At 47.9% G+C, this 25,304-nt stretch overlaps 1 protein-coding gene across 5 annotated transcripts in view; it reads right to left on the bottom strand.

Moving 5' to 3' along the window:
• Window positions 1–12,907: 12,907 nt before the first annotated feature.
• Window positions 12,908–25,304, bottom strand: part of LOC102444426 (uncharacterized) — an 81,973-nt gene continuing 69,576 nt past the window's right edge. For all 5 annotated transcript variants that reach the window (XM_075925380.2, XM_089777492.1, XM_075925383.2 and 2 more), the window contains one exon: window positions 12,908–14,752. In XM_075925380.2, the coding sequence (XP_075781495.2) occupies window positions 14,624–14,752 (129 nt within the window). In that variant the 3' untranslated portion in view covers window positions 12,908–14,623. The remainder of the gene's footprint in view (window positions 14,753–25,304) is intronic.

Genomic DNA, 25,304 nt, shown 5'->3' with positions numbered 1-25,304 from the left:
GGGAGCTGAGCAGCGCAGGGCACTGAGATAATGGAATGGTGGGGTAGACGCTCGCATTGTTATTTCAAAATAATGCTAGTTATCTTGAAATAAGGGAGCAGTGTGGACGCACCCTAACTGCGTCTAACGCACCCTAACACCCTTTGTTGCTTGGGGCCATCACTATTTTAGATCCGGGGCACTCTTCATTTTGCATGTCACTGTCAATCAAGTTTTTAGTTCGTGAGACCAGCAGTAATTCAGCCCTAGATATAATTTTTTATCTCACTCCTCCAAGTGTGCTGAGGGGGGTGGAGAAAGCAAATCCAGTTTTTCCCCAGTGGTTTCTTCCCTGCCCCCAGCTGTCTGTTTCTGCCACATACACCGGCTCAGCTAGTCCACGTTTATAACACGAAAGGACAATCTGAGCTACAGCCTGTGTGTTTTCATCTTTGTGCTTTTGGCTCAATCCCAATCCAGATTACTAGCCAGACACGGGGAGCGGGGGCGGGGGGGAGATGAGGAATGACTTTTTGTGATCAAGAAACCTTTGATTTTGAGGTGGAAGAAATATTGCCCACTCTATTGCATTCTGTGAGCTATCAACGAAAGGAAATCTGTCACTCCCTTCTACAAAATCTCATCAACAAGCTTCCAGGCCCATGGACTGGCTGTAGAAGTCAAGAGATTGTCCCACCTCGGGATAAAGTAGCCATGGCTGGAGAGGAAGGTTTATTGTAACAATCTCTTTAAAGCCAGATGCCACAGTGGAGCCATCCCACATAGACAGACGCAGTAGAGCCAAGCAACACACAAGATAAAGAATGAAATCCTGAAGCCATCATCAGGCTTACTTAGGCCAGCGTTGCACCCAAAGGGCTGGTGTAAATTGGCATAACTCCATTGAAGTCCAGCAAGCCCCTTCAGTAAGGCTGTGACTGAAAGGATCAAATCCAACAGGGCTTAGGTCAAGAGAGCCAATCCTACTCTTATTTACATAGGTGCAGCAGCTGGGGCCTCAGGCCAAGGACTGACTTCACCAGGAATTGCACACACACACACCCCATCCAGAGGACAGAATTGGGGACCAGGGGTCAAATTTATCTCGTGTGGCTTTGTAAAGCCAATGAGATTACAGCAAGAATTAATTTTGTCCTGAATTTACCTTCAGTAAGATCTGAAGTGCTACCAGATTATTGCAAGAAAAAATAAAGGAGCTTAGTTTTGCCAGGCAAGTGTTAGAAATCTGTTGTCTTTCAGGCCCATGCAAGGAGATAGCAGTTACTAGTACAGCAAAGGACCACCTATGTGAGATGACCTGAACTTGATTTTCCACCCACCACAAGTTCTCCGTGTAATCTTGGGCACCTCTTTTGTCTTCTCTTCTCCATGTGTTATATAGAAATATGGTCATCGCTTGCCATGTGCTCCGAGATCTTTGCAGGGCCAGCGTTCCCAGTGAGTAAGTGTGAAGTATGACTCTTATGATGTGATTATTAATATACTAAACACCACTACCCTGAGCCAACAATATATGGACAAAAGCACAAAGAGGTAGGAGTCCCATCGCCAGCAAATTTGTCATTTAATATAACTCCAACTGGGGATACTGCCAGTTATCTGGAAGTAATTTGGATGGTTACTCATCCTGAAAGAGCTAAAGCTTCCTGGACAGAACAGATACTTTATCCACCCAATTCCATTGCTGCCGCAGTCATAAATTCCATGTGAGCCACTGGAGGAAATTCAGTACACCAAAAAGCTTGGATATCTCCATTTTGGCCAGTCATGCCCACTGTGTGGCCAGTACTGAATCACTTCTTGTAAATGCCTTTTACATGGCAGGAAACATTTGAGTTCTTCAGCTGTCTGTGGGCTATTTGGGATGCTCTGACGGTTTGTCTAATTAGAGAGTTTGTGTGGGACAAGACAGAGGTCTCAAGCTGCAGAGCATGAGTTTGCAGCCCAGAAACACAGTCTGTCTGGACCCTACTGCCACACATGAAGAGTTCCCTAGTGAGCACTGACCTGTTTCCCTGTGAAACAGAGATCAAAGAGTGCTCCCAAAGGGTGAGCAATTGAAATCCAAGTCTTGGGTCAAGGTACCTTCCCTAGCTGCTCCTGAAGAGACAAAGTCATGAAAAGATGGAAGGTAGTGTGGCATAGCAGTTAGAACGGGGAGAGGGGCGGGGTCTCACCAACAGAGCACCTGGATTCTTTTGCTGACCCTGCTGCTAATTTGTTGTGTAACCTTGAGCCCGTCATTTAAATGCTATGTGCTTTCACTGGCCACATGTAGAACAGACACACTAATATTCCCCCACCTTTGCAAAGTACTTTGAGGGCTTCACTGCTAAGTGCCAAGTTTTATTCTTACCCTGCTAGCTGGGACTGTACATAAGTAATCAATGCTGCATACGGATAGAGCCCTGCAAATCCGTGGATATATACTTTATACCCATGAGTATCCACATCGCCAGATGTGTATATCCGGGGCTCATTTTTGCAGGTACAGCTGTGATGCAGATACAAATTTGATATCTAGAACTCTGCATATTTGCGGATATCCATGGGTATCCACATCCGTGGATATGGATGCGGATATCTGCATCTCATTTTGCAGCTAGGGATGCAGATATGGATACACATTTTGTATCTGTACAGGGCTCTACAAATGGAAGGTGCGCTGATTTGGGCTGTGCAGAGAGGTTCACAGACTGAGCACACTTAGATCCAGATACTCAAAGGTATTTAAGTTCCTAACTGCCATTGAAATTCAATGCCTTTTAGGATCTGGGCCTTACTGTCTGAATCGTCACCCTCTACTGTAGGCAGTGTCCTTCGGGCTCATTTTTCCAGTTTAGTGGAGTTTTCAATGAAGATGAATCTGAGCTGAAACCCTGGAATTTGGGAGAGAGGTTGGTGGAATTTTTCAAATGGCCCCTTGACATGTTGGGCAGAGTGTTAAACCCTGAGCACCCCAAATTCCAACTCCAGATGTCTTAATTTGTGTCCCTCCCTAGGTTTTAGTGGACTCACCTGGTTTTGAGTTTGGTTCTGATTATGATTCCAGATTTGTGAACTTTTCATTTCAAGGAGGAATAGCTGAGTCCCTATGGTATGGTTTTACCACAAGATAAAGCTTACCCTCCCCCTCTCCTCCCACTGAGCTTAGGTTTGAGTTTCTGGGGCATTTGAACATGTAATTCAAGGGCTTCAATGTCATGTGAACAAAAGGAAAAGTGTTTACACAGGCTTTCTGCTGACTAAACCACCAGCTCCATAGGAACATCCATATGGCAGAGATCTTGCAGGCTTTAGGGGCAGGGGAGCCTTTTTTGATCACATCACCATTAGGAGGAGACAGAGAAATCCATCACAACTTGACCAGCCATCCACCACTGACTCAACCAACAGGCAGCTGAAGGAGACAGTTCATCTTTTCCCAAAGCAGTTCAAGCTTTGGCATATTCACTGTCTGAGAACAGCCCACATGAAAATAGAAAACAGACCTTTTGCTGTACGATGGCATCTGGCTGCATATGCATAAGGATGCTTAAATTATCGGTCTTTGAATGGCTGCACCATCCAATCCATGGTCAGCTGTGTTCGGAGCACAGTGTAATAGAGAGGAAGGGTGGTGGTAGTGAGATTAATGTGGAAAAGACTGTAGTCCTGCTTTTGCTTCAGGCTTTCTTTGTGGTGACAGACCACTTGCTTCACATCTCTTTGGCTTCCAAGTCTGTAAAATGGAGATCAAATTGTTTTTGCTGCCTCCCAGGGTTGTTTGGAGGCTTTGTTTACTAAGACTTGGCAGACCTTGGATGGAAAGTGCTGAAGTGGGGCAAAATTTGGTTCTTAAAACACAGCGACTGATGTCTGGCTGGGATCTTTGAACATCCCACTTTCCATATACTAAATGAGCCTCACCGCTTGCCTGTGGAAGTTGAATGCACTCAGCGCCTTGCAGGATCATCCCTATTAAGGACACTTTGAATTGCCAGTGCAGCTCATGGCGCACCAGCATAACGCGCTCCCTGTGGCCCAGATGAGCCCATTTAATTGGAAGTAACGATGCTACAATGTTAAACAAAGCTGCAAGGCTGGAGTAGCAGAGTCACGTACAGAAGCTTTTACTAACCAGGAAGATCAGCTTTTAGTGTGAGAGTCGAAGCCGCCTCATCTTTGGCAGGATGGCTTTCCTCATCCTTGGGGGGGAAATTGGTGTAACACCCTCTCCATAAGCAGAGGATACATGCACTAGGCCAGGCCTCTAGTTCTTTCACTTAATGGGAGCAACCTCTTCCCAGTTCTGGGCTCAGGGGCATGTAGAGCCTGATTTTCAGGAGCTGCTGAGCACTCTCTCTCCCCTTTATTACAGCTAGAATTGTGGCTGCTCAGCACCCAAGAAAATCAGGCCCAGCCACTTGGGGAAGGTTTGGGGAGATTTGTGAGGAAATGATCTGCCCTGGGAGTAGGAAACATCCATCAGCTGAGCAAACAGCCCAGCCTGCCTCTGGGGCACAAGCCAGGTGGTCCCCTGCATAAGCCAGTAGACTGGGATTCTGGAGGTGTTAGTTCAATTGCTGCCTTTGCCTATGGTCTTAAGTAAGTTACTTAATCTACTGGGTGTTTCAGCCTTTGTGTAAGGTGAGGCTGATGCCTCATAGGGATATTGTGAGGCTCAGATCTCCTCATGATGGTGACAACTGTGTAAATATCACTAGAAGTTCTGTGAACTAATATGAACTGAATATACTCGCAAGGAACACTTATTGGGGAACTCTGCATTCGAAGTGGCCTCCTGGATTGGACCTAGCCTGAACCACTGCATCACAATGGTTGCTGCAATCTTCTTCTTCCTTGTGTTAATCCCGTCAAGTGGGATCCCTTCTAGGGGTATGTCTGGACTGCATGGCTCCGTTGACGGAGCCATGCAAACTAGTTTACCTGGCATAGGCAAAGAAGCGGGGATTTAAATAATCCCCGCTTCATTAAAATAAACATGGCCGCTGCACTGTGCCGACGATCAGTTGATCCGGCAGAGCGCAGCAGTCTAGACGCGGATCGGTCAGCTGGGGAAGCCTTTGCCAACCGATCCATTTCACGAGGCATAAGGGATCGGTCAACAAAGGCTTCCCAGCCGACAGAACAAAGTACTCTGTTCAAGGCCCTCATTTGTGACACACCACCACTTCTTCCTGGAACGGTCTCTCAGCCTGTTTCCTTCTCTCTTGATCTATCGTACTCTCTTCCCCACCTAGGTGTCTGGACTGCGCTTTACCTGTCCAAACCATCTGAGCCTGCAATTCCTCATTCTTTCATCTATGCCACCCTGTCCCTAACACATGCATTCCTCATGTGATCCTGCTTGCCTACATCACTCATCCATCTTAATCATCATATTTCTGTAGAACAGTCATTTGCTCATGTTTCTTCTTTGTTGCTCGACACTTGGTGCCATGCAGTAAAACCAGAAGAACTACCATTTTAGCGGCTGGTATTTTCCTGTCACACTCTAAACCACTTATCTTTGCCTCATTTGAACTAGGCATTTATTATCCTAGCTCCAATTTTATCCTCCATTTTCCTATTTTCCCAGCTTCTGGAACCCAGATTCTGAAAAATGTGTGTTATCCTTCTAGTCTCAAGGATAATTCTTCAGCGTTCAGCTTATTGAAATTATGTACCATGAATGTTTTGTCCTTTGCTTATTTTGAGTCATGTCTCTACTCTATTACTAACTCCCTAAGGCCTTCTCATCCTTACTCTGTAGTTCTTGCCACCTTATTTTTGGTGTTACACTCTTTGATTTTTGCTGTAGCTTCATAGACACACATAAGATGAATGGTCTATGTTGACTAAATAACACTCGCTTCTGCAGTCTCCTTGAAGTTTTATATCTTTTGTTTTCTACCAGGAAACAAGAATGTCATCCAGCTTCTAGTCCTTCCACTCTTGTACGTAATCAGACATTCATCTCTTATTGTAAAGAATGCATTGGATCCATATACATATTCCCTTATTCTTAGATTTTTAAGGGACAAAAATGCTCCTCCATCCAGTTGTGATGGCTGTAAACTTTTTTTCAGCTTCTGTTTGTATTGGACTTTTCTCAGCGGTCTCAGGTAATTGTACTATTGAATTACCATTGGCCTGGCTCCTCTGTGTGTTCCCTCTCTTGTTTAATGGCTGCTTTGAAACAGATGTGCGTGGAGATGTTTGAATAATATTACGCAGGCCACAAATGACAGGGCTTTTTGCTAAATGTTTTATAATGATCTAGTTAATGCTGTATTTATCATCATAGATAGCTGCATGTGGTGCCACAATGGGTTTTATGTAGATGGGCAGGATGCAAAGCTCATGGAAATTGGTGCGTATTTTTTTATTTACTTAAATAGGTTTTAGAGCAAGCCCTGAGCCCTCATTTCTGCCCTTGGAAACATTCAGGCTACATCTACACTGCCAGTTTTTGCAGCAGAAAATATTCTAATGAGGAGCTAATTTGCATGAGTCACAATCTCATTTGCATATTTTCTGCCAATCCGTTTTTGCGCTAGGGTTTTTTTTGCAAAAACAATCAGTGTGGATGTTTCCTTCTTGCACAAAAACCCCTTTTTGCACAAGATCAGTATACCTCCTTTTTTGAGGCATAAGGATCTTCTAGCTCTGTCACTGTCACACACTCTTTGTGGGATCTTGGACAAATCTTTAACCTCTGTGCCTCAGTGATCCCATCAGTAAAATGGGAACAACATTGACTTGCTTTCCAAGATGCTGTAAGGCTCAGTGAATTAAGGTCTCTGAAGCCCTTCATTGTTCTTGAGTGCTATGAAAGTGCCAGGTATTATTAATACTGTAGCAATAAGCCAAAGCTGGATTTCTGATCTGACTGGTTACAACTTGCCTCAAATAAGTATCAGACCCAAGAACAGAGGGACTTTAAAAACTCCCCAGAGCTGCACCCTTTGCAGTCAGTGCACCAAGGACCGTTTTATAACTGAGGTAAAATTGTCTTTTCTGCCACAAGGACAAAACTCCTGTTCTGTACACCCAGAGGGAGGTGGGGGAGAGAACCATGTACAGCAGACAGATGGCCACACAGTCAGCTCAGTTAATACCTAAGTAAATTAGGTAAATCACAGGCTTAACAGGCACTCTCCCTAAGGTAGGAGTGGAGCTGAGGCCACGAATGAAAATTAACAGCCTCTCAGAGGAAGCAGAGGCGAATGTGGCTGGGAGAGTGCAGTACTGGGGAGTTACATTGAAAAGGGTGTTGCACGCAGATTGTGTTGTTATTGCACTTTCTAGCATGAGTACAAAATGTTTAGGACATGCTAATGATACCAGGAGAAACAGCCACACTTTGATTGGCTAGTAATTGTTTTAATTATTTTCCACCAGAGCTGCCATGAATATAACATAATTGGCCTGATTATTTGTCAGCACTGAAAGCGAGGAAGAAAACAATGCCCATAAAGAGCAGTGGGTTTATTTCTGGAGATTAGTTTAACGCTAGACAAGGGCAAAGCATCTCTCTCTTCAGAAGGAGGACCAATAACCGGCTCTGCAGGCTGAAAAAAGGCACTTTGGATTCAAAGCAAATGTAAATGCTCGGGGCTCTGCTCTATTATAGGTAGAGTGGTAGCACTGCAAAATGCTAAGGCTGCCAATGCTTCTCACCATAAGCACCTGTTTTCATGTGCTTATGACTTTGCCAGACCTTCACCATTTGGGCTGCAATATTCCCTGCCAAGGGCCTGCCTGAGGCAGAATTGGCTCAGCCATTTAAACAAAACAAACAAACCAGGGGTAAGGGCTCTCTGACACAGGGCCCAGGGAAGGAGACTGGGGTGAGAGCATGCAGGAGAGAACTAAGGCCAGTTGAGGTGCTCTAGTGAGGAGACTGGGACTGGCTAGGAGACGGGGAAAAGGAGCTGCTGGGAAGGAGGGGCAACTGGAGTGAGCAGAAGAGGTTACTCTTAGGGAGGATGAAGGACAGAAGGGGCTATGACCATTAAAGAACACGTCCTCAGGGCCTTGACTGGACCTCAAGATTCCTGAGTTTCACTATTCCTTTGCTGTTAGCAAATCCCCTTGAAATCTATCAGCAACGTGTGTGTCCCATCCCCCTCTCGCCCTCACACAGAGGACAGGGACAGGAGCTAGGGATGCTGCAGAACCCCCATGTTTTGCACAGGACTCCAACTGCCAGCCCCACATCTGTGGGTTCCATTGGCAAACCCAGTCCAGGGTTCCACACCTGTCCCAGCTGTGGCCCAGACTCAACTGTCTCAATCCTGTCCACATGCCCAATGCCCAGAGTCACTGCCCTGATCTCATCCCCAGCTCTGGGATGGGGAGAGGCACAGATAGGTAAAGGGGGTACAAAGCCCCCTCTGAAAACTCACTGATAGAGGATGACATCCTACTAGTGCCATCTCCTACGCTGTTAGTTGACAGTGGTTGTGGTGTGTAGCATAGGAATTATAGCAAAATTCCCAGAGGGCCACTCTGGAGAAAGCAATGTCCTTCTATTGCAGGCGACGAATGTTTTGCCACTGGAAGTGGTTACTCATTGCATATGATGCTTTTTAAACACATCCCTCAGTGCATTTCTCGGCTCAGCACGCAGCACCCAGAGCAATTTCAGTTCTTCCACTCGTTTGACCTCAGAGCTAGTGGGCTGTGAATGTATTGTACAAGGACAGCAATGGATACCAAGCTGGCCAACCCGCTAACAGACAGAGCTATTATTATAGTGGGCCCTAACGTGCTGCAGCCACAAAAAGGAAAACAGATTGTTTGGCTCCTTTTATGTCCGGAGATATCTACATATCCTGTCCCGGGCTAACTGAAAACATGTGGTCAAGCACTGTCAGCTACACCACTTACTAGCTCCTGAAATCTCAACATCTTTTCTTTCCTTACCTCAATGCTTGTTCTTTGAATCAGTCCATTAAAATCTAAGATGTCTGTGGTTTAAATGCATTTGTTCGCTTCACAAATGTTCATTTTTCTTTTCGAGGAGCCATTGGCCTTTGAAGCTTCTCTCTCTCTCTTAGTGAGTCCACTTGCCCATTGAGGCAGTGAGTTATCAAGGGAAACCTGCGTTTGCTTGTCCCAAATCCCACACAATAGATTGTGTTTACTTGCTGCAATATGCCCACACATAAAGGATGATGACTTCTGACATTTTGCAGCAAAGATCCAAGGGCAGAGGCATTCACGGGGTTTTGATTTGCTAAGGCTTTTACAAAAGAGAGGTCTGATGCTACTCCCATTTATGTGCGCAGGAATTTGGCCCCTGGACACAGGGAAAGTAGGATCAGACCATTTGTTAGCAGACCGTTACTTCTTATGAGACAGAATTCAAACTAGTTTTGCCAAATGAAGAAGTGCAGTTGGTGATGGAGCATCTTTGGTTTTAATTACAGTTGTCCGGTTAAGGCCCAGATCATGTGTCTGTTAATGTAAATGTCAGAAACGCCCACAGACTTGAAAAGTGCAGAATGAGGCTCTCAAAAAATCCATGACTTTTCAGTCAATATGGTTTGAGACTTTATTGGTGTGACAAGCTGTGCAAGGGGTGCCAAAAGTCTGCCAAATTAGCAGTGCAAGTTACTGAACTTCTATAGGATCCCATTCCAGAAATGTTGCCTTCTCCCGTTCCTACAAATAGACCTAATACATGTATGCATAGCCTATAATATGCATACACCTCCCTCTACAACTACGCCATTCGCAAATACACATCTTCCATGTACCCTACATACACATCACCTCCCTCCCTTCCTGCACCTATGATCCAACTGTGATGGATCCACCTCAACACCCATCAGCTCCCTCCCCACTCTACAATGCCTGCCTCCAGGCTAAAGAACTATGTTTCCCATCTCCACTGCACTTCCCCTTCCCCAGACTTCTAAGGGAAAATGTCATAGTGCCTGTATATATAAATCCATGGTACACCCACATGCTGAATACTGTGAACAGATGGAGTCACCCCATCTCAAAAAGCTATATTGGAATTGGAAAATGTTCAGAAAAAGGCGACAAAAATGATTAGGGGTATGGAACAGCTTCTATCTAAGTCAAAATTAATAAGACTGGGACTTTTCAGCTTGGAAAAGAGATGATTAAGGGGGAATATGCGAGAGGTCTATGAAATAATCATGGATATGGAGAAAGTAATTAAGAAAAAGTTATTTACTCCACAAAACGTTAGAACTAGGGGTCACCCAATGAAATGAATAGGCAGCAGGCTTAAAACAAACAAAAGGAACTACTTCTTCACACAACGCACATTCAACTTATCAAACTCTTTGCCAGAGGATGTTGTTGAAGGCCAAAACTTTAACAAGGTTAAAAAAAGAATGAGATGAAACTAATGGAGGATAGGTCCCTCAATGGCTATTAGCCAGGATGGGCAGGGGTTATGTCTCTAGCCTCAGTTTTGCCACACTCAGGGCACGGGTGACAGGGGAGGAATCACTTGATGATTGCCTCTTCTGTTTTTCCTCTAGAGCATGTTGCATTGCCCACTGTCAGAAGACAGGATACTGGGCTAGAGGGACCTTTGGTCTGACCCAGAATGGTAATTCTTATGTTCTTAAAGCTCCTGCCCAGGAAATGACCATGTGTAGGGGACAGGAGTCACGTGCCAGTACAGTGTTGGCAAGAAGCCCCAGACTTGTGGACAGGACCATGTATGGAAAAGGCTGTGAAGTCCAGCAGCTTCAGCTGAGTGCAAATCTGTGGGAAGCTTATGGGGGAGCAGCAGCAGCTGGGCGGGGAGCCAGTGCAGAGGAGACTCAATGAGTGACATTAACTGAGCCTAGCCTGGAAATCTGCATGCTCCTATTGGCTGGAATAAAAATTAGCCTGGAGAAGGCACCCCAAGCATCAGGCCTAAACAGCCCTGACTCAACTGGGCTTCCCCAGAGACCTGAACAGGAACTGCTGTTGCACACTTTGCACTGTTCCTGTTTAAGCCTCTGTATCTAAGACAGCTGCAACCTTTTCCTTTCCTGCCAGCTCTAGTAAGATGCCCTTTCACCAGCCATGTGTCTGAGTGATTACTGGGACCCACCACGCCTAGCCCCTTCAAGGCCTAGCTACTGAAGCACCTATAGCTCTTGCTCCCAAGACAAGGTATACTGGGCATGTGGCTGGCATGTTAGGAGTTTGGAGTAGTGAGTGACCCCAATAATTATAAGCCCATTGCTCAAGGTCACATACACAACAGCCCTAAACCCACTCCCCAACTGAAAACTTGCAGCACACAAGGCAAGTGTAGCCAATGCCTAAACGCCAGCAAGCAGGCCAGAGGTGACAGACCTCTAGGATGGCATGATTGCGTTTCAATTAGTTGTATGGGGCCTGCTGTTGCTTTCACTGCCCCAGGCTACAGACTGCAGTAAATCCCTGGCTTTGAAGCTTTACTCCTGTTTTAGATGTGAAGATGCCTATGGGTGGGTTCTGAGCAAGAGCACTGGGCTGGAACATGAGCTGGCATTTAGATCAGGTTTTCAAACACCCCACGTTTCCTCAGGTGTCGATGAGGACAAAGACATTCCTACAGCACGTGCGACTCACACCACTTATACTGAAGCCCAGCAGCAAGTGGTCTGGGGACATGGCTCAGTGTATTTAGGAAGGACTTTGGGCAGTCAGATGGATAGTAAATAGGTTTCCGTAGAGATAGATGAAATTCAAAAGGCGTGGTGATTTGGAAAAGCATCCAAAAGCTCAGCTGTTTACCTCAAGCTCTGCCCTGGAAATGCGGCCAGATAAAGTTAATATGATTTCTGGTCAGATCCATACAACAGCCCAGTTTTACAATGCCCTGGGCCTCATTTGCCTCTTGTGTCACAGATGTTCATGGTAAAAAGTCTCAGGGGGTAGCCGTGTTAGTCTGTAACTTTAAAAACAATAAGTGGTCCTGTGGAATCTTGGAGTCTAACAAATATATGGTATCATGAGCTTTCATGGGCAAAACCCACTTCATCAGATGAGCACATCAGAAGTGGATTTTGCCAAAAAAAGCTCATGATACCATATATATCTGTATTTGTTAGTTTCTAAGGTGCCACAGGACCACTAATTGTTTTTAGATATCGAGTCACCCCACCAAGATCAGTGAGACACTGGCTCCCCTGTCCCCAGCTGCCTCCCCAAGGATGGGGAAGCAGCAGAAGGTGTGTTTCTGGGCCACAGCATCAGTTGTTTCCCAGGCAAAAGCTCAGCAGTCTGCTTTTTGCTCTAAGGGGAAACACCTGCATGTCTCCAGCCAGATACACCAGTAGCAGGGGCGAGGGCTAGGAAAAGAAGTTACAGGCGCTGCCCTGCTACTCGACCACAAGCAACCCTTCTTCCCCCTCAGCTGTGTGCGACAGAGGAAGGGCTCACTCTGAAGCTGTGTGAACTCAGGAATCAGGGGGAGCCAACAAGAAGCTATGCTGAGCCAGTTAGAGCTAGAAAGTGCTTTGTTCACACATCAAGCTCCTACCCCCATTTCAGCATGACATGAACCCTGGGTACAAGGTACTGTACTTGGGAATCCACAGGACTGAAAGAAGCTGTATACATGCAAGCTATTTATTTGATTATTGTAACTGTATTTGATTGATACCATGTCAAGAATCACCATATTGGATGTTTGTCTTTAAGACAAGCTTGAGAACATTACCCCAAAACACCCTTCAGGCTCAGAAACCAAAAGCAGATAACCCCCGCCCCATGAATATATTCAGTTTTTAAGTCAATCTCCTGATTAGTTGGCTGGGCGGAGTGTGACTCATAATTGCGGAATATTTGGAGAAGGCAGCACTACCTCAGCAATTATATCCTTCTCCAACCCCTCCGTAAGCATACCCAGGCCTTAAATACCAAAGAGCCGAGCTCAACAACAGGAGGGAACATATGAGCTGTTCAAGTTTAACTTTATTCTTCTATTGATTGAAAAAGAAAAGCGAGAGAAACGTTACAAAAGTACTAAAGAAAGGCAACGATACTGACAGGAACTCTCTGTTCTCCATTCCCACTTTGGGGACTATCGTAAGGGACGGTAGCCCACGGCCCCTCCTATAAAACATATCACCTTGCTGGGTGATCAATGAGGCGCCCTTCAGGGTCTGACTCCAGCAGCACCAACCGATGTCGTAAGAGATGGGGGCACCCAAACCTTGCCCAGCCGAGCGCCATGCTGGCAGCTGGAGGCCCACACCTAATATGCAGAAGAGGGAGCCAAGTGATAGCTGCCCTCATCTTTCCTAAGGAGGTGCAGCCCGAGGTGATGACAGTTCTCACCACGCAGTGCTCCAGCTTGATCCGGCAGCAGGTATAGAAGATCACATGCAGCATTAGAAGAGGATATAAGCAGAATCCCCCCTCCTGGAGGAAGGACGATCAACTAGGAGCGAGATCTGTTTTGAAATGAGCACGCCTTGCCAGTCGCCACTGGGGCTTTCGTTCCCCACAGAAGCACCCAGAGAATAAACCCAGCCAATGCCCTTTATTTAATGCTGGTGAAAGGGGCTTTATCTGCAGCCCTGAAATCCTCTAGTCACAGCAAGGGCAGCATCGGGACACTGCTGTGGTTTGACAACAAGAGCTCCTTCCAACAGACCCCACATGTCATGCCTGGGTTGAAGGCATTGGCTCTGCTGGTGTGCCCAGACTCAAGGGATCTCATCATTCATCACAGCACCATTGGCGAGGCACTGACAGATTGAGGGTTCAGCAGGCTTTCCAGAGAGCATGTTGGACTTTGCTGAACATGGCTGGTGTCACCAAACTCAACTTTCTCTTGGGCCAGTAACAGGGAGGTACCTGATGTCAAACTCCACAACACGTCTAGGGCAGGCACAGCCCCAGTGGAGAGAGGCCCCAAGAACACCCCGTCCTGCTCAGTTTTTCTCTCTAGCCCTGCAGCATAAGGCCAGAAAGCAGAGGTCTAACTGAGACCAGACCTTCCCTTTCCCATCGCAAGGCCCATCAGAAGACATGGGGATTCCCTTCACGCTGGCAATCTCTGCCTGCCCATTTTAACCATCTTTGGGTTAAACCAATCCCCCAACAGCAGAATGATCAGAGTAGACAGCTACAGACTCTACATTCACACCCCAGACCCCCAATTCCCAGGGCCCCTCAGCTGCAGCAGGGCTTAAAACGAGCATCATTTCAACAACCTTGCAGGCAGGCCCCATTCGCTTTGTAGGGTGTCCTAGGCAACCTCTGTCTCCAGCCCTGAAAACACTTCAGTTTGGGGGAAGCAACTGGCTCTACAGCAAACCATGAGAAAGCAGAGCACCTGGAGAGAAGTCGACTCAGTTCTGGTTGGCATGCATTAGCAACCTGCCCAGTCTCCTCTGCTAGCCCTGCAGGACTAAATACACCTGACATGTCCATGTATCTGGCACCATCTTCATGGCTCCACAGTAGCTTAGGAAGCAGACTTGCTCATTTCATCACGAATGAAGTGAAACTGGGCACTGGTGCAAAGCCACCTGCTTCTCCACTCCCACAGAGATTGCTATTGCAAAGATGTCCCCTGTCCCCACCCTGAATCCCATCCCATCCCATCCCTGCCAGAAGGGTGGGTGGGTACAACAGTTCCTGAGGTTTCGAAGAAACTCCTTCAGTAGGCACATGATGGTTCTTCAACTGGAGCTATTGGACTGAGGGGCTTCAAGGTGCTGAGGGAACGGAAGGCAAAGGTTGATGGGTCGTATACTAAGTGAGATGGTGGGCGGCTCCCATTGACATTCTGTAGGGGAAAAAGAAAAGGCAAAAGGAATGTGTCAGTGCTCACGCAAACAGAGAACAGGTGAAAGCAGGTACATATCCCACTGCCCTCTCCTGGATACAATCACATCTGCTGCAATGCGTGTCAGAGGCCCACACCAACAGCTAAGAACAACAGCACAAACAGTAAAGTTATTCCCTCTTTTCCCCAAAAAACTGTGTCGCTAGACTGAAGGCAACTGGATACCTGTGTAATTAGGGCCTCTGGCCCCAGCTAGTAGTTCAATAATGCAGCAGTGAGAAACAGGGCAAAGGATGTACAGGATGCAATCAGAGTCAGGGGTATTGAAAAGTCAAGCAACTCCAAGGCATCACAGCTAGGGCCAAATGAACTTAATTTGATGAGTAGTGAGTGGCTGGGAACTTGCAGGAGCTACATTTTATCATCACAAAATAAGCAGCTTTTGGTATTTCAGTCCTAATCTATTAGAGATGGCCCAGAACCAAAACCCTGGAACACTAGGGATCTGGATCCATGCTCTGGACCCTTGACCCATCTCTATCTTCTCCCTCCCAAATCGCTCATTTAGTTTCTCTCATCTCTTTGATGTTGGTCTTTGATGTCTCTCTAGCACATCTCCTCGCTCCCTAAACTCTCCCTCTAATCTATTCTACTCCACATACCTCTAATATCTCTCTACTCTTTTTCTTCTCTAATCCACCACACCTCTTGCTTTCTGCTGTCTACCTCTCTGGATGATCCCATCACCTACCATTTATCTCCTCGGCTACGTCTACACTGGCCCCTTTTCCGGAAGGGGCATGTAAATTTCACGAGTCGTCGTAGGGAAATCCGCGGGGGATTTAAATATCCCCCGCGGCATTTAAATAAAAATGTCCGCCGCTTTTTTCCGGCTTTTAAAAAAGCCGGAAAAGAGCGTCTAGACTGGCCCCGATCCTCCGGAAAAAGTGCCCTTTTCCGGAGGCTCTTATTCTTACTTTGAAGTATAAGAGTGTGAGCCTGGCTGCCGAGGGAGCAGGACGCTCTCTGGGGCTAGGGCAGGGCTAGAGAGTCAGGCTGGGCCAGGACGCTTGGACAGCCAACCGGCCAGCCTGCTAGGCCTGCGGCAAGGGTGTGAGCCTGGCTGCCGAGGGAGCAGGACGCTCTCTGGAGCTAGGGCAGGGCTAGAGAGTCAGGCTGGGCCAGGGTGCTCGGACAGCCAACCGGCCAGCCTGCTAGGCCTGCGGACAGGCCTGCTGGAGAGACACCAAACCCCCGGAAGGGGGGCTCAGAGCGAGTGACTTGGGCACTGCCGGAGGGCAGTGTGGCGAAGAGAGCAACGCGACCAGAAGATTCCAGAGGGGAAACGCCACGTGAGCGGAGGCCTGTGCGGGCGGAATGGACTGATTCCGGGGACAGACGACGGACCCCCGCTACGGTGGTGAGTGACCCCCTTTGAAGTAAGAATAAGAGCCTCCGGAAAAGGGCACTTTTTCCGGAGGATCGGGGCCAGTCTAGACGCTCTTTTCCGGCTTTTTTAAAAGCCGGAAAAAAGCGGCGGACATTTTTATTTAAATGCCGCGGGGGATATTTAAATCCCCCGCGGATTTCCCTACGACGACTCGTGAAATTTACATGCCCTATCCGGAAAAGGGGCCAGTGTAGACGTAGCCCTCTAGTTTATCTAATCCATATTTTTCTCTCTCTCTCTCACACACACACACACCCACACCCACACCCATCACTACTACTGAAGTTGCTTCCTACCCAGAACCACCTCACTCTTTCCCTGGGGAGGTTTGACTCACTGGGATTACAGTTTGCACACAAACTTCTTGTATTCACATTCTCCCTCACTCCAGGACTTATCCCATCTCAGTTCACTATAGGCAGGTTCCTCTGTATGCCCCTGATTTTCAGAAGCTCTGAGCATCTGCAGCACCCACAGAAAATCAGCTGGTGCGATGGATGCTCAGCACGTCTAATAATCATGCTCTGTCTAGATTTTAAACCTGGCATGGAGCCATCCAGGCAACCAGCCCTTCTAGGCTAAAGTGAGCCACCCCCTCGCCCCTGCCCCCAAGACTTGTGTCACTGTGCAGGCTTCCCCCAAGGGAGCTCTTCCACATGGATGAACCAGGTGTAATAAACAGGAAATAAAATAACCCACAAAGTTATAAAGACAGCCCAGGATGGAAAGTGGGTGGGTGGCGACCAATGGAGCCAATCTTATCTGCAGAACTAAGAGAGTCTGTCCCACGCAGCCGACAGTGCAGTCCCAAAATAAACCACACTGCCTTCAAAGAATAGCTAGTGCCTGGCTGGTGTACACTTGGTGCCCTACGGATTGATCGCACATCAGGGCTTCACAGCGTGGTTTGTACCATGGCCCCACAGACTGCCCCCCCTGCTCCACCCCGCCAGCCTGGCAGGTGCAGGAGTAAGGCCCTGCCGTGATACTGTCTGGCACCACAGGATGGAAACCTACTCCCTGGCATGTTCAGAAGTCTCCGAGGGATAGCCATGTTAGCCTGTAACTGAAAAAACTGAAAAACCAACAAATGGTCCTGCAACACCTTAGAGACTAACAAAACATGTAGATGGTATCAGGAGCTTTTGTGGGCACAACCCACTTCTTCAAATGAATGGAGCAAGGTGAGAAGTGGGTTGTGCTCACAAAAGCTCAGGCTACCATCTCCATTTTTGTTAACTCCCCAGTATAGACATGCCCTAAGAGACTATTTCAAAACAACAAGGTTTGTTATTTATGCTACCAATATATAGTAATAATAACTACCAAGCCTGTTATTCAAAATAAAGAGCTTGTTATTTCGAAATAACAACTCCTGCTTGTGAAGAGGAATAATAACCTGGTAGTGTAGATATAGCCTAAGGTGCTGCAGGACCAGTTGTTGTTTTTTAAGTTTCTCCCTGGGAGACACTTTGCAATGCTGGATGGGACCTGTGGCTCAGCCAACTCCACCACTGGCCAGGGGTGGGGCTGGGTTAGAGATGGAGAATCACCCATCTTAGGGAGGCACAGTCTCTCCTTTGCATCTCACTGTTGTTTTCTATAACAGCTACATAAACTACCCTGAAAGATCTCAAATCCCCACCCCCTACTCTCTGTTCCACACTCCTGCAGCTCTGCTCCTACTCCCACGCAGTCCCGGCTTGGCCCCCCACTCCCAGCAATGCTCCCCTGCTCAGCTCTCCACTTCCACTCTTCCTCTGGCCTTCAGCCTTCCCCATCCCACCCTACCCTCAACGCTGCCCTGCACACGCCTCCTACCTGCTACCCTCTTCTCCACTCTCCCAGCTAGCGGCTCCTCTCCTGGCACCAGTGTAGCAGAGTGCCCCGTTCCTGCTGCCCCACTCCCTTTACAGCCAGGCGTCTTCTGCAGTAATATAATGCCTAGAAATCCTGCCCTCACACTGCGTGCCCACAAGTCCCACTCATCCCAGCAGGTGCCTTAATCCCCCCGAACCTGGGCGATAGCACAGCACAGAGTGAGCTGCAAACGGCTCCAACCCACCCTGTTTCCAGCCAATCTGGTGTTCAGCCCTGTCCTTGCAAATGACAAAGGTCTTTGGCCTCTGAGGGGGTGGTAGCAACAAATCCACCCATACAGCGTGACATCTTCTCCAGCTTGGCTAGAAGTGGGCATCCAACAGCACCACCAGGAGATGGCAGAGCATGCAGGCGGGAATCCTGTGTAGCCCCACAGACTGTTTACGCCTGGGTCTGGGATAATGTCATTTGTGGTTTGCATTCCTGGCCAGAAACCTCTTGGTCCTCTTCCACTAGTCCCATACTGCTCCCATTGACATCACTGGGCATCGGCTCTGGGCGTCAAGGAGAGCAGTGTCTGGCTGGGAGGGAGGGCAGCTGTGGGCTATACCTAAGGCCACCACACTCTACATTTGGCCCACAGACTGGGTGCACCAGGAGCTGGCTCCAACCTCCCATCTGTCTCTTTTCTGCATCCCCTAACAAGGGCTTGCCCTGAATGCAAGTGTTACTTGCCCAGCCATGGTGGACGCCCTTTTGTTGAGGGATCAGCAAGTTTAGAAACAATTAGCAGCTCTGTTGTCCCCTCTGACACCTCAAGGTCATCTCATGTCTAAGATGTGGTCGCCATGCAGGGATGGAAGACCTCAACCCATCTTCCCCTGCCCTGATGAATTTTAATTTGGGATCAGCAGGGGGACGCACCTTTTCCCTGCAGGCTTTCCTGCCAGCTGTGCTAGTGGATAGGGTCATTTCACCTTAGAGATGGGAAAAAAGTCTGCCATATCATCCAGCCCCTGCAGCATTTGCCCCCATGTAGCAATGGGAGCAGAGACTGGAGGCAAGTGTGTGTTTGTCCATGTTTCTAGGTTCTGTTCTAAGCTTTGCCACTAAGCTGCCATGTGCCCAAGAGAGAGGATTTATTATAAAAGGAAATCCACACCAAAGCACGTGTGCACCCTGCCTTGCATGCACAGCTGCTCCCTGATCCCCAAATCGAGGTGGTCCATCAGCATAGAAGATGCCAAGGTTATGCCTGGCATCAGTTCTGCTCAAAGCTCAAACCTGCAGATAACACCCTACTATCTCCCCTGACACGGTGGCTGGCCCAATGAGAAACAAGAGAGGCAGATTTAAGAGCCTCTTCTCAATAGACTCCTGCTGTGAGTTTTATATGGTGAGTGCTCCGGCAGGGCTTGGAGCTGGAGGGTAACATAGCAACCCCTATTCAGAGCTAAGGGGGCAGAATAAATCAGCAGACTTTTCCCTCTCCTGACCAGAGAAGCTGCCCATCAGTGCTAAGAGGGGAAGGGAACAAAGACCTGGCAGTGCCCTCCAATTTGAAATGCCAGATGGGATTGGGGGAAGTGTCTGAAAGGAGCTGATTTCTGATGGGTAGCAGAAGAGGCAGCAAGAGAAAGAACCAGGGAGAGAGGGGCCCAGAGGACCTACAAAAAGCCATCCACAAAACTTAGCATGCCTTGGGTAGCTCTGTCAGTACCACTGGGGTCCACGTCTGCATGAAGCAGCCTTCATACTGCCCTAATAGGGTGAATCTACACAGCCCCCTGACCTCGAAATAAACAACGCAATTTGTGCTATGCAAATTTCATAGCTTATTTCGAGGTAATTTTGAAATAGCTTATTTCAAAATTTGGTGCTAATTTCAAAATAAGGCGCTATTCCAAAACGACCCTTAACCCCTGTGCCATGAAGTTTACGGGGATGTCAGAATAGCGAGCCCATTATATAACAGGCTTTCTCTTAAGATGCAGCAGTATCCCGAAATAGCTCCACAGTGTACACGTAGCCTTAGGAACCCAATGTGAGGAGCACAGCACAGAACAAGAATAGTGGCGGAGACGAGAAAGCTGGAAAAGATATGGGGGGAAAAGAGGAGTTCCTGGGAGGCTTCTGATTCTAACTGATCCATTTCTGCCTTGACTTCTACCCAGCCTGTCCAGCATATCCAGCTGCTGTTTGGGGCAGGAGCTGTTTACCATATCTATCACATATGACATAATCAAACAATAATAAATAATATTACATTTGTGTCACTCTGTAATGGGACAGCTGCCCCACTCTTGCTGGAAGGGGTTAAAGGAAGCTGCCAGGAGCTTGTGCAGAACCCCAGCCAATGAAGAAAGTGCTCTTAGACGGAGCCAATCAAAAGGTGGCTTGCTGGGGCAGCACTGGTTATAAGGAGCTGCTCAGCAAAGCACAGGGCAGTTGAGTCCTGACTAGGCGGGGTGCAGGACTGGTTCCCAGAAAAGCACCTTAGAGAGAGCAGTACCGGGCAGGCTCAGTGGAGCTGGATTCAGAGCCTCCAGCCTGGTATCCAGGTCTCTTGATACAGGGGCCAGGAGGGTGAGAGTCACTGGGAAGTGGCCCAGGGAACAGGAGGCAGTTAAGAGGGGAGGTAAGGAGGACAGGATAATGCTGACACCAGAGGGTTCCTAGGCTTTCTAATTCGAACTACCTACTCTGTGCTGCATGTAGCCGCGGGCACGGAGTCCGCACTAACGGGGATTTAAAAATGGCGGCGCCTGGCAAGATGCAAATGAAGCCCGGGATATTTAAATCCCGGGCTTCATTTGCAACTTCGAATGCCTACATTAACCACCCTAGTTCGAACTAGGGTGGTAGTGTAGACATACCCGAAGTGAATATTGTATCCAACTGAAACCACAGGGGAGACTAAGTCATAGAATCCCAGGATTGAAGGGGACCTCAACAGGTCATTTAGTCCCCTGCATTTATGGATGGACCAAGTATTATCTGTACCATCCCTGACAGGTGTTTGTCTAACCTGCTCTTAAATCTCTCCAATGCTGGAGATTCCACACCCTCCCTAGGCATTTTATTCCAATGCTGAACCACCCTGACAGGAAGTTTTTCCTAAAGCCCAACATAAACCACCCTGGCTGCAATTTAAGCCCATTGTTTCTTGTCCTATCATGAGAAGTTAATGAGAACTATTTTTCCCCTCTTCCTATGTAACAGACTTTTATGTATTTGAAAACTTATCACATCTCCTCTTGGTCTTCTTTTCCCCCAGACTAAACAAACCCAGTTTTTTCAATCCTTCCTCACGGGCCACATTTTCTAGAAGTTTAATCACTTTTGTTGCTCTCCTCTGGACTTTTTCCAGTTTGGAGAGCCTTATGTGCAGGGCATGACAAATGGCGGCGAAAGCCACTCGCCAGCCCCGCACTGTGCATGCGCAAGAGCCGCATTGCGCATGCACACGCCGCTGGTAAATGGGGCGCGTGGCTGAAATCTACACGCCACAGGCAAGCAGATTTTATAGTTTCTCGAGCCCTGCTTATGTGGATACAAAAATTGTATCTACATCTGCAAAAATGAGTCACGGTCTCACGGATATCCAATTGACATCCAAGGATACCTGCAGATATCCATGGAATTGCAGGGCTCCACCAGTTTATCTTCCCTGAAATGTGGCTCCCAGAACTGGACACAATACTCCAGTGGAGTAGAGAGGAAGAATTACTTTTTGTCTTGCTTTCTTTGCAACAGTGTTACACTACTGACTCCTATTAAACTTGTACTCCACTATGACCCCCAGCTCCCTTTCTGCAGTACTCCTTCCTGGGCAGCCATTTCCCATTTGGTGTGCATGGAATTACTGTAACTGAAATGTATTTAGGTTCCCCGTATCCTTACAGGAACTGCCATTGTATCTTTTAAAACGTCATATGCTCAAACCCAAAAGGATGGCCCCTCCTGCCATGCAGCTCCCCTTAGCACCATGAACTCTGTAGTGGATCAGAGGGAAGAGCACCACTGCCTGAATTGCTATCACCTGCACTTCCTGCAGAGCTGGTGTTTTCGTGTTTTCTTTGGCACTCAGCTTCCCATGCTCCTACTGGCCAGGCTGGGGGGGTGGGGGGGGGAGTCGCAGCATGTGGGCATCTCTCTCTTCTCCCCCCTGGCAGTCCTCCTCTCTGGGAGGCAATCAGCAGGGCTTAACATCACCCTCAGTAGTAGAGAGTTTCCCTGTGCTTTTTAAGACTGAGGAACACCAATCATTTTTTGTTGAGCAAAAAAAAAAAAAAAGGTGGTGGTGGGGAAGAATCAGGGGGGAAAGCTATTGAGAAGGAAAAAAGGGTCAAGGGAAGTTACTAAGAAAAAAAGTCACGTGCCTCCTTAAGGGCAGCCATTTTGAATTCTGTTGTTCTCCGCGGCACATGTCCAACTGCCTCGCAGCACACCAATGGACACAGTTTAAGAAACACTGACCTAGTGCCTTGAGCTCCCTGGGAGATCTTTCCTACAGCCCTGCCCCTCCCTCTGGCATCTAGCTGTGCACTGTGACAAAGGTGAGGCGAGATGGCTTTTGCTGATGAAGGAGACCCAAGTCATTCCTGTACTGGCAGGTCTTTGCAGAGCTCGCCATGCACCTGCTGCTGTGCAACCCCATCCTGATTCTTGGGGCGGTTCCTTAGCAGGCAAACCTTCAGCCTTTGCTGCTCCCGGGCAATGCCACCATTGCAGTGGCATTCCGGGCAGTGGAGAGACTCACAAAGGCTGCAGCCTAATATGGATGCACCTTGCAGAAATCATTAACCAGGGGCCTTAATGGGATAAGCAGTTTATTTACGCAGCTGGAGTGCAGGTTGAGATGCACCAAGGCTGGCTGCTGACAGAAAGGCACGTACTGATTTGGACCCACTCCTGTTCTGATACACCCTTTTGCACACAGGCAGCCAGACAAGCCCACCTGCTTGCACATGCTCACTTGTATACTCATCTGCACACTCGCATGTGCACACTCGTTCCCACATATTCATGTGCATAGGTACACTTGCATGCGCACACTCCCCATGATTGCTCACCTTGCCCCCAGATATTGGGATATGCATGCACTCACAGGGCTCATCTTCCCTGCAGCGTTGCCCTAACTCGAGTCCCAGCCACACACAAAAGCCTTCACTTGAGCGGGGTGAGGCTTCTAACTCAACTCTCCTGGTCTGGCAGTCAATGGTCCTTCTTATCATTTCGATCCCTGTGCAGAATAAATTTTATGTGCACCGAGGCACACGTGTATGCGCACCACCAGGAGAAACACAAACCTAACTGCTGATAAGCTGGGCAGTAGCTGAATCTCTCCTGAGTGGCTGCACAAGCACACAGCTTACAGGGCACACTAGCTATCAGCTGGTATCAGGTACCTCATGTACGATGGCACCTTATGCAGCACTTCAGTCACTCTGTCACTACTTCTCCCTACAAGGAGGCTAGCCCAAGAGGAGTAACTTGCATGTAGGCAACTCAAGTTCACTCTGCAGTAAAGACATTCAGAATGTTGACAAAGCAGGCGCCAGCATGAATGGCAGCTTCCATACCTATCCCTGCACTAACCCAACTCTAGCCACCTCACTCAAAATAGCAGTGAGGATGCTGCAGCATGGACTTCAGCACGGGAAGTGCAAGTGAGTAGGTAACCGGGGGGGACTGGGCTTAAGCAACTGGTACCAAAGCCCATGCTGCACAGGCATCACAGCTGTTTTAGGCTATGTCTACACAGCAGCAATAACATAGTCCACATCCACACAGCAAGCCATTATTTCGACATAATGTCAAAATAACGTTGAGCTGGAGGACTGCGTACTCTGACTCCTGTAACCCTCATTGTATGAGGAGTAAGGGGAGTGGGGAGAAGAGTGCTCTCTCTCAAAATAACTGCTGTGTAGACAGCGCCAAAAGTCGAAATAAGGTCAAGTTGCGTAGCTTATTTCAAGTTTAGTCCTGCTGTGTAGACGTGCCTTTAGTGAGCTGTAGTGCAGCTAGCAAGAGCTGTTCATTCATACCCCTGTGTGCAATGTAGCTGTACCCTGAGCCTCAATCGCATTACTCCCTAATCTGCATGTGCACATACACACACACGCCCTTGTGTGTGTGTGTGTGTGTGTGTGTGTGTGTGTGTGTGTGTGTGTGTGTGTGTGTGTGTGTGTGTGTGTGTGTGTGTGTACTGGACACACTTGCTCCTTCAGACGGCTGTCCTCCCATATGTACATTCTTGCAAATCTCTACCACAACAACAGATTGTTACCAGCATTGTATAAATGCAATAAATAAGAAACCCAGCTTGAAACACATTAACTAAACATCAGTTAGAGAAAGTCTTGAAGATGAGTGGATCTGGGGCCCCCAAAGGCAGACAGTGTCACTACGCAGATTCAAAATTAAGGAAGAAATTCAGAATTCCAGAGCCCATCAGATTAGCTCCTCTGTGAAAGCAGAGGAGTTTGCAGCTGCCCTGCAAACTGGCTTCTTGCCTGAACTGTACCTTAGGGAGGAAGAAAAAACCATGGGAAAAGTGAAATGGGAAAGAGGTGGTGTGTTTGTGCTCAGGATTGCAGAGCTTAGTTGCCCAGGAAAACTCAAGGAAAGAGAAGGATGAAGCCAATGCCATAGCACACTGCTTCAGGATGCTGTGCTGGAGATGCAATCTTTTGGAGCTGATGGAAAACCAGAGTCCTGACTACCTAATAACTTCCCAGTCTTTGTCCTAATACTGAGGCACTTCACCCTGGTTTCCTGGCCAAATGAAAATGTGGGTTAACTTCCACACTCTGCCAGCCTACATTTCCTTTGCAGTTTCAACTGGACACAGGAGTCCTCGTTTCTTCTTGATCTACATGGTTGCACAGTGTTGCCGTGGTCTATTAAATAACTGCTGAATTCATTGTACACCAGAGGTTGTTGCCTCTTGGTCGTGGGTGAAATGTGTAGGTCCATTTGTAAAGTCCTTTGGGATACAAAGCAGCATATAAATGCTCATATGAGAGACACACACCCCACATGTGTGGGAAGGAATAAGTCCACAGCGGGACCCTGCAAAGGAAGACCATGACTGTGCTCCATCCTCATAAATGGGCAGGACCAAAGGTGCATAGGAGGATGTTCCCTAGCCACAGCTTGCAAAGAAGCCTGCAGAAAAACTGAGGAGAGTTAATCCTGCCTGAATCCATATGGCTGCACTGGCCGGCACAGTGTTTATGCCAGTTCCTTTTCTCCTCCCTGTCACTCCTGCAAGGC

Source organism: Pelodiscus sinensis, chromosome 3 (genome assembly GCF_052426305.1).
Source record: "Pelodiscus sinensis isolate ZL-2025 chromosome 3, ASM5242630v1, whole genome shotgun sequence".
In the NCBI taxonomy this organism is placed as follows: Eukaryota; Metazoa; Chordata; order Testudines; family Trionychidae; genus Pelodiscus; species Pelodiscus sinensis.
The sequence above is the reverse complement of the archived record's forward strand: the minus strand, read 5'-3'. Positions and strand labels throughout refer to the sequence as shown.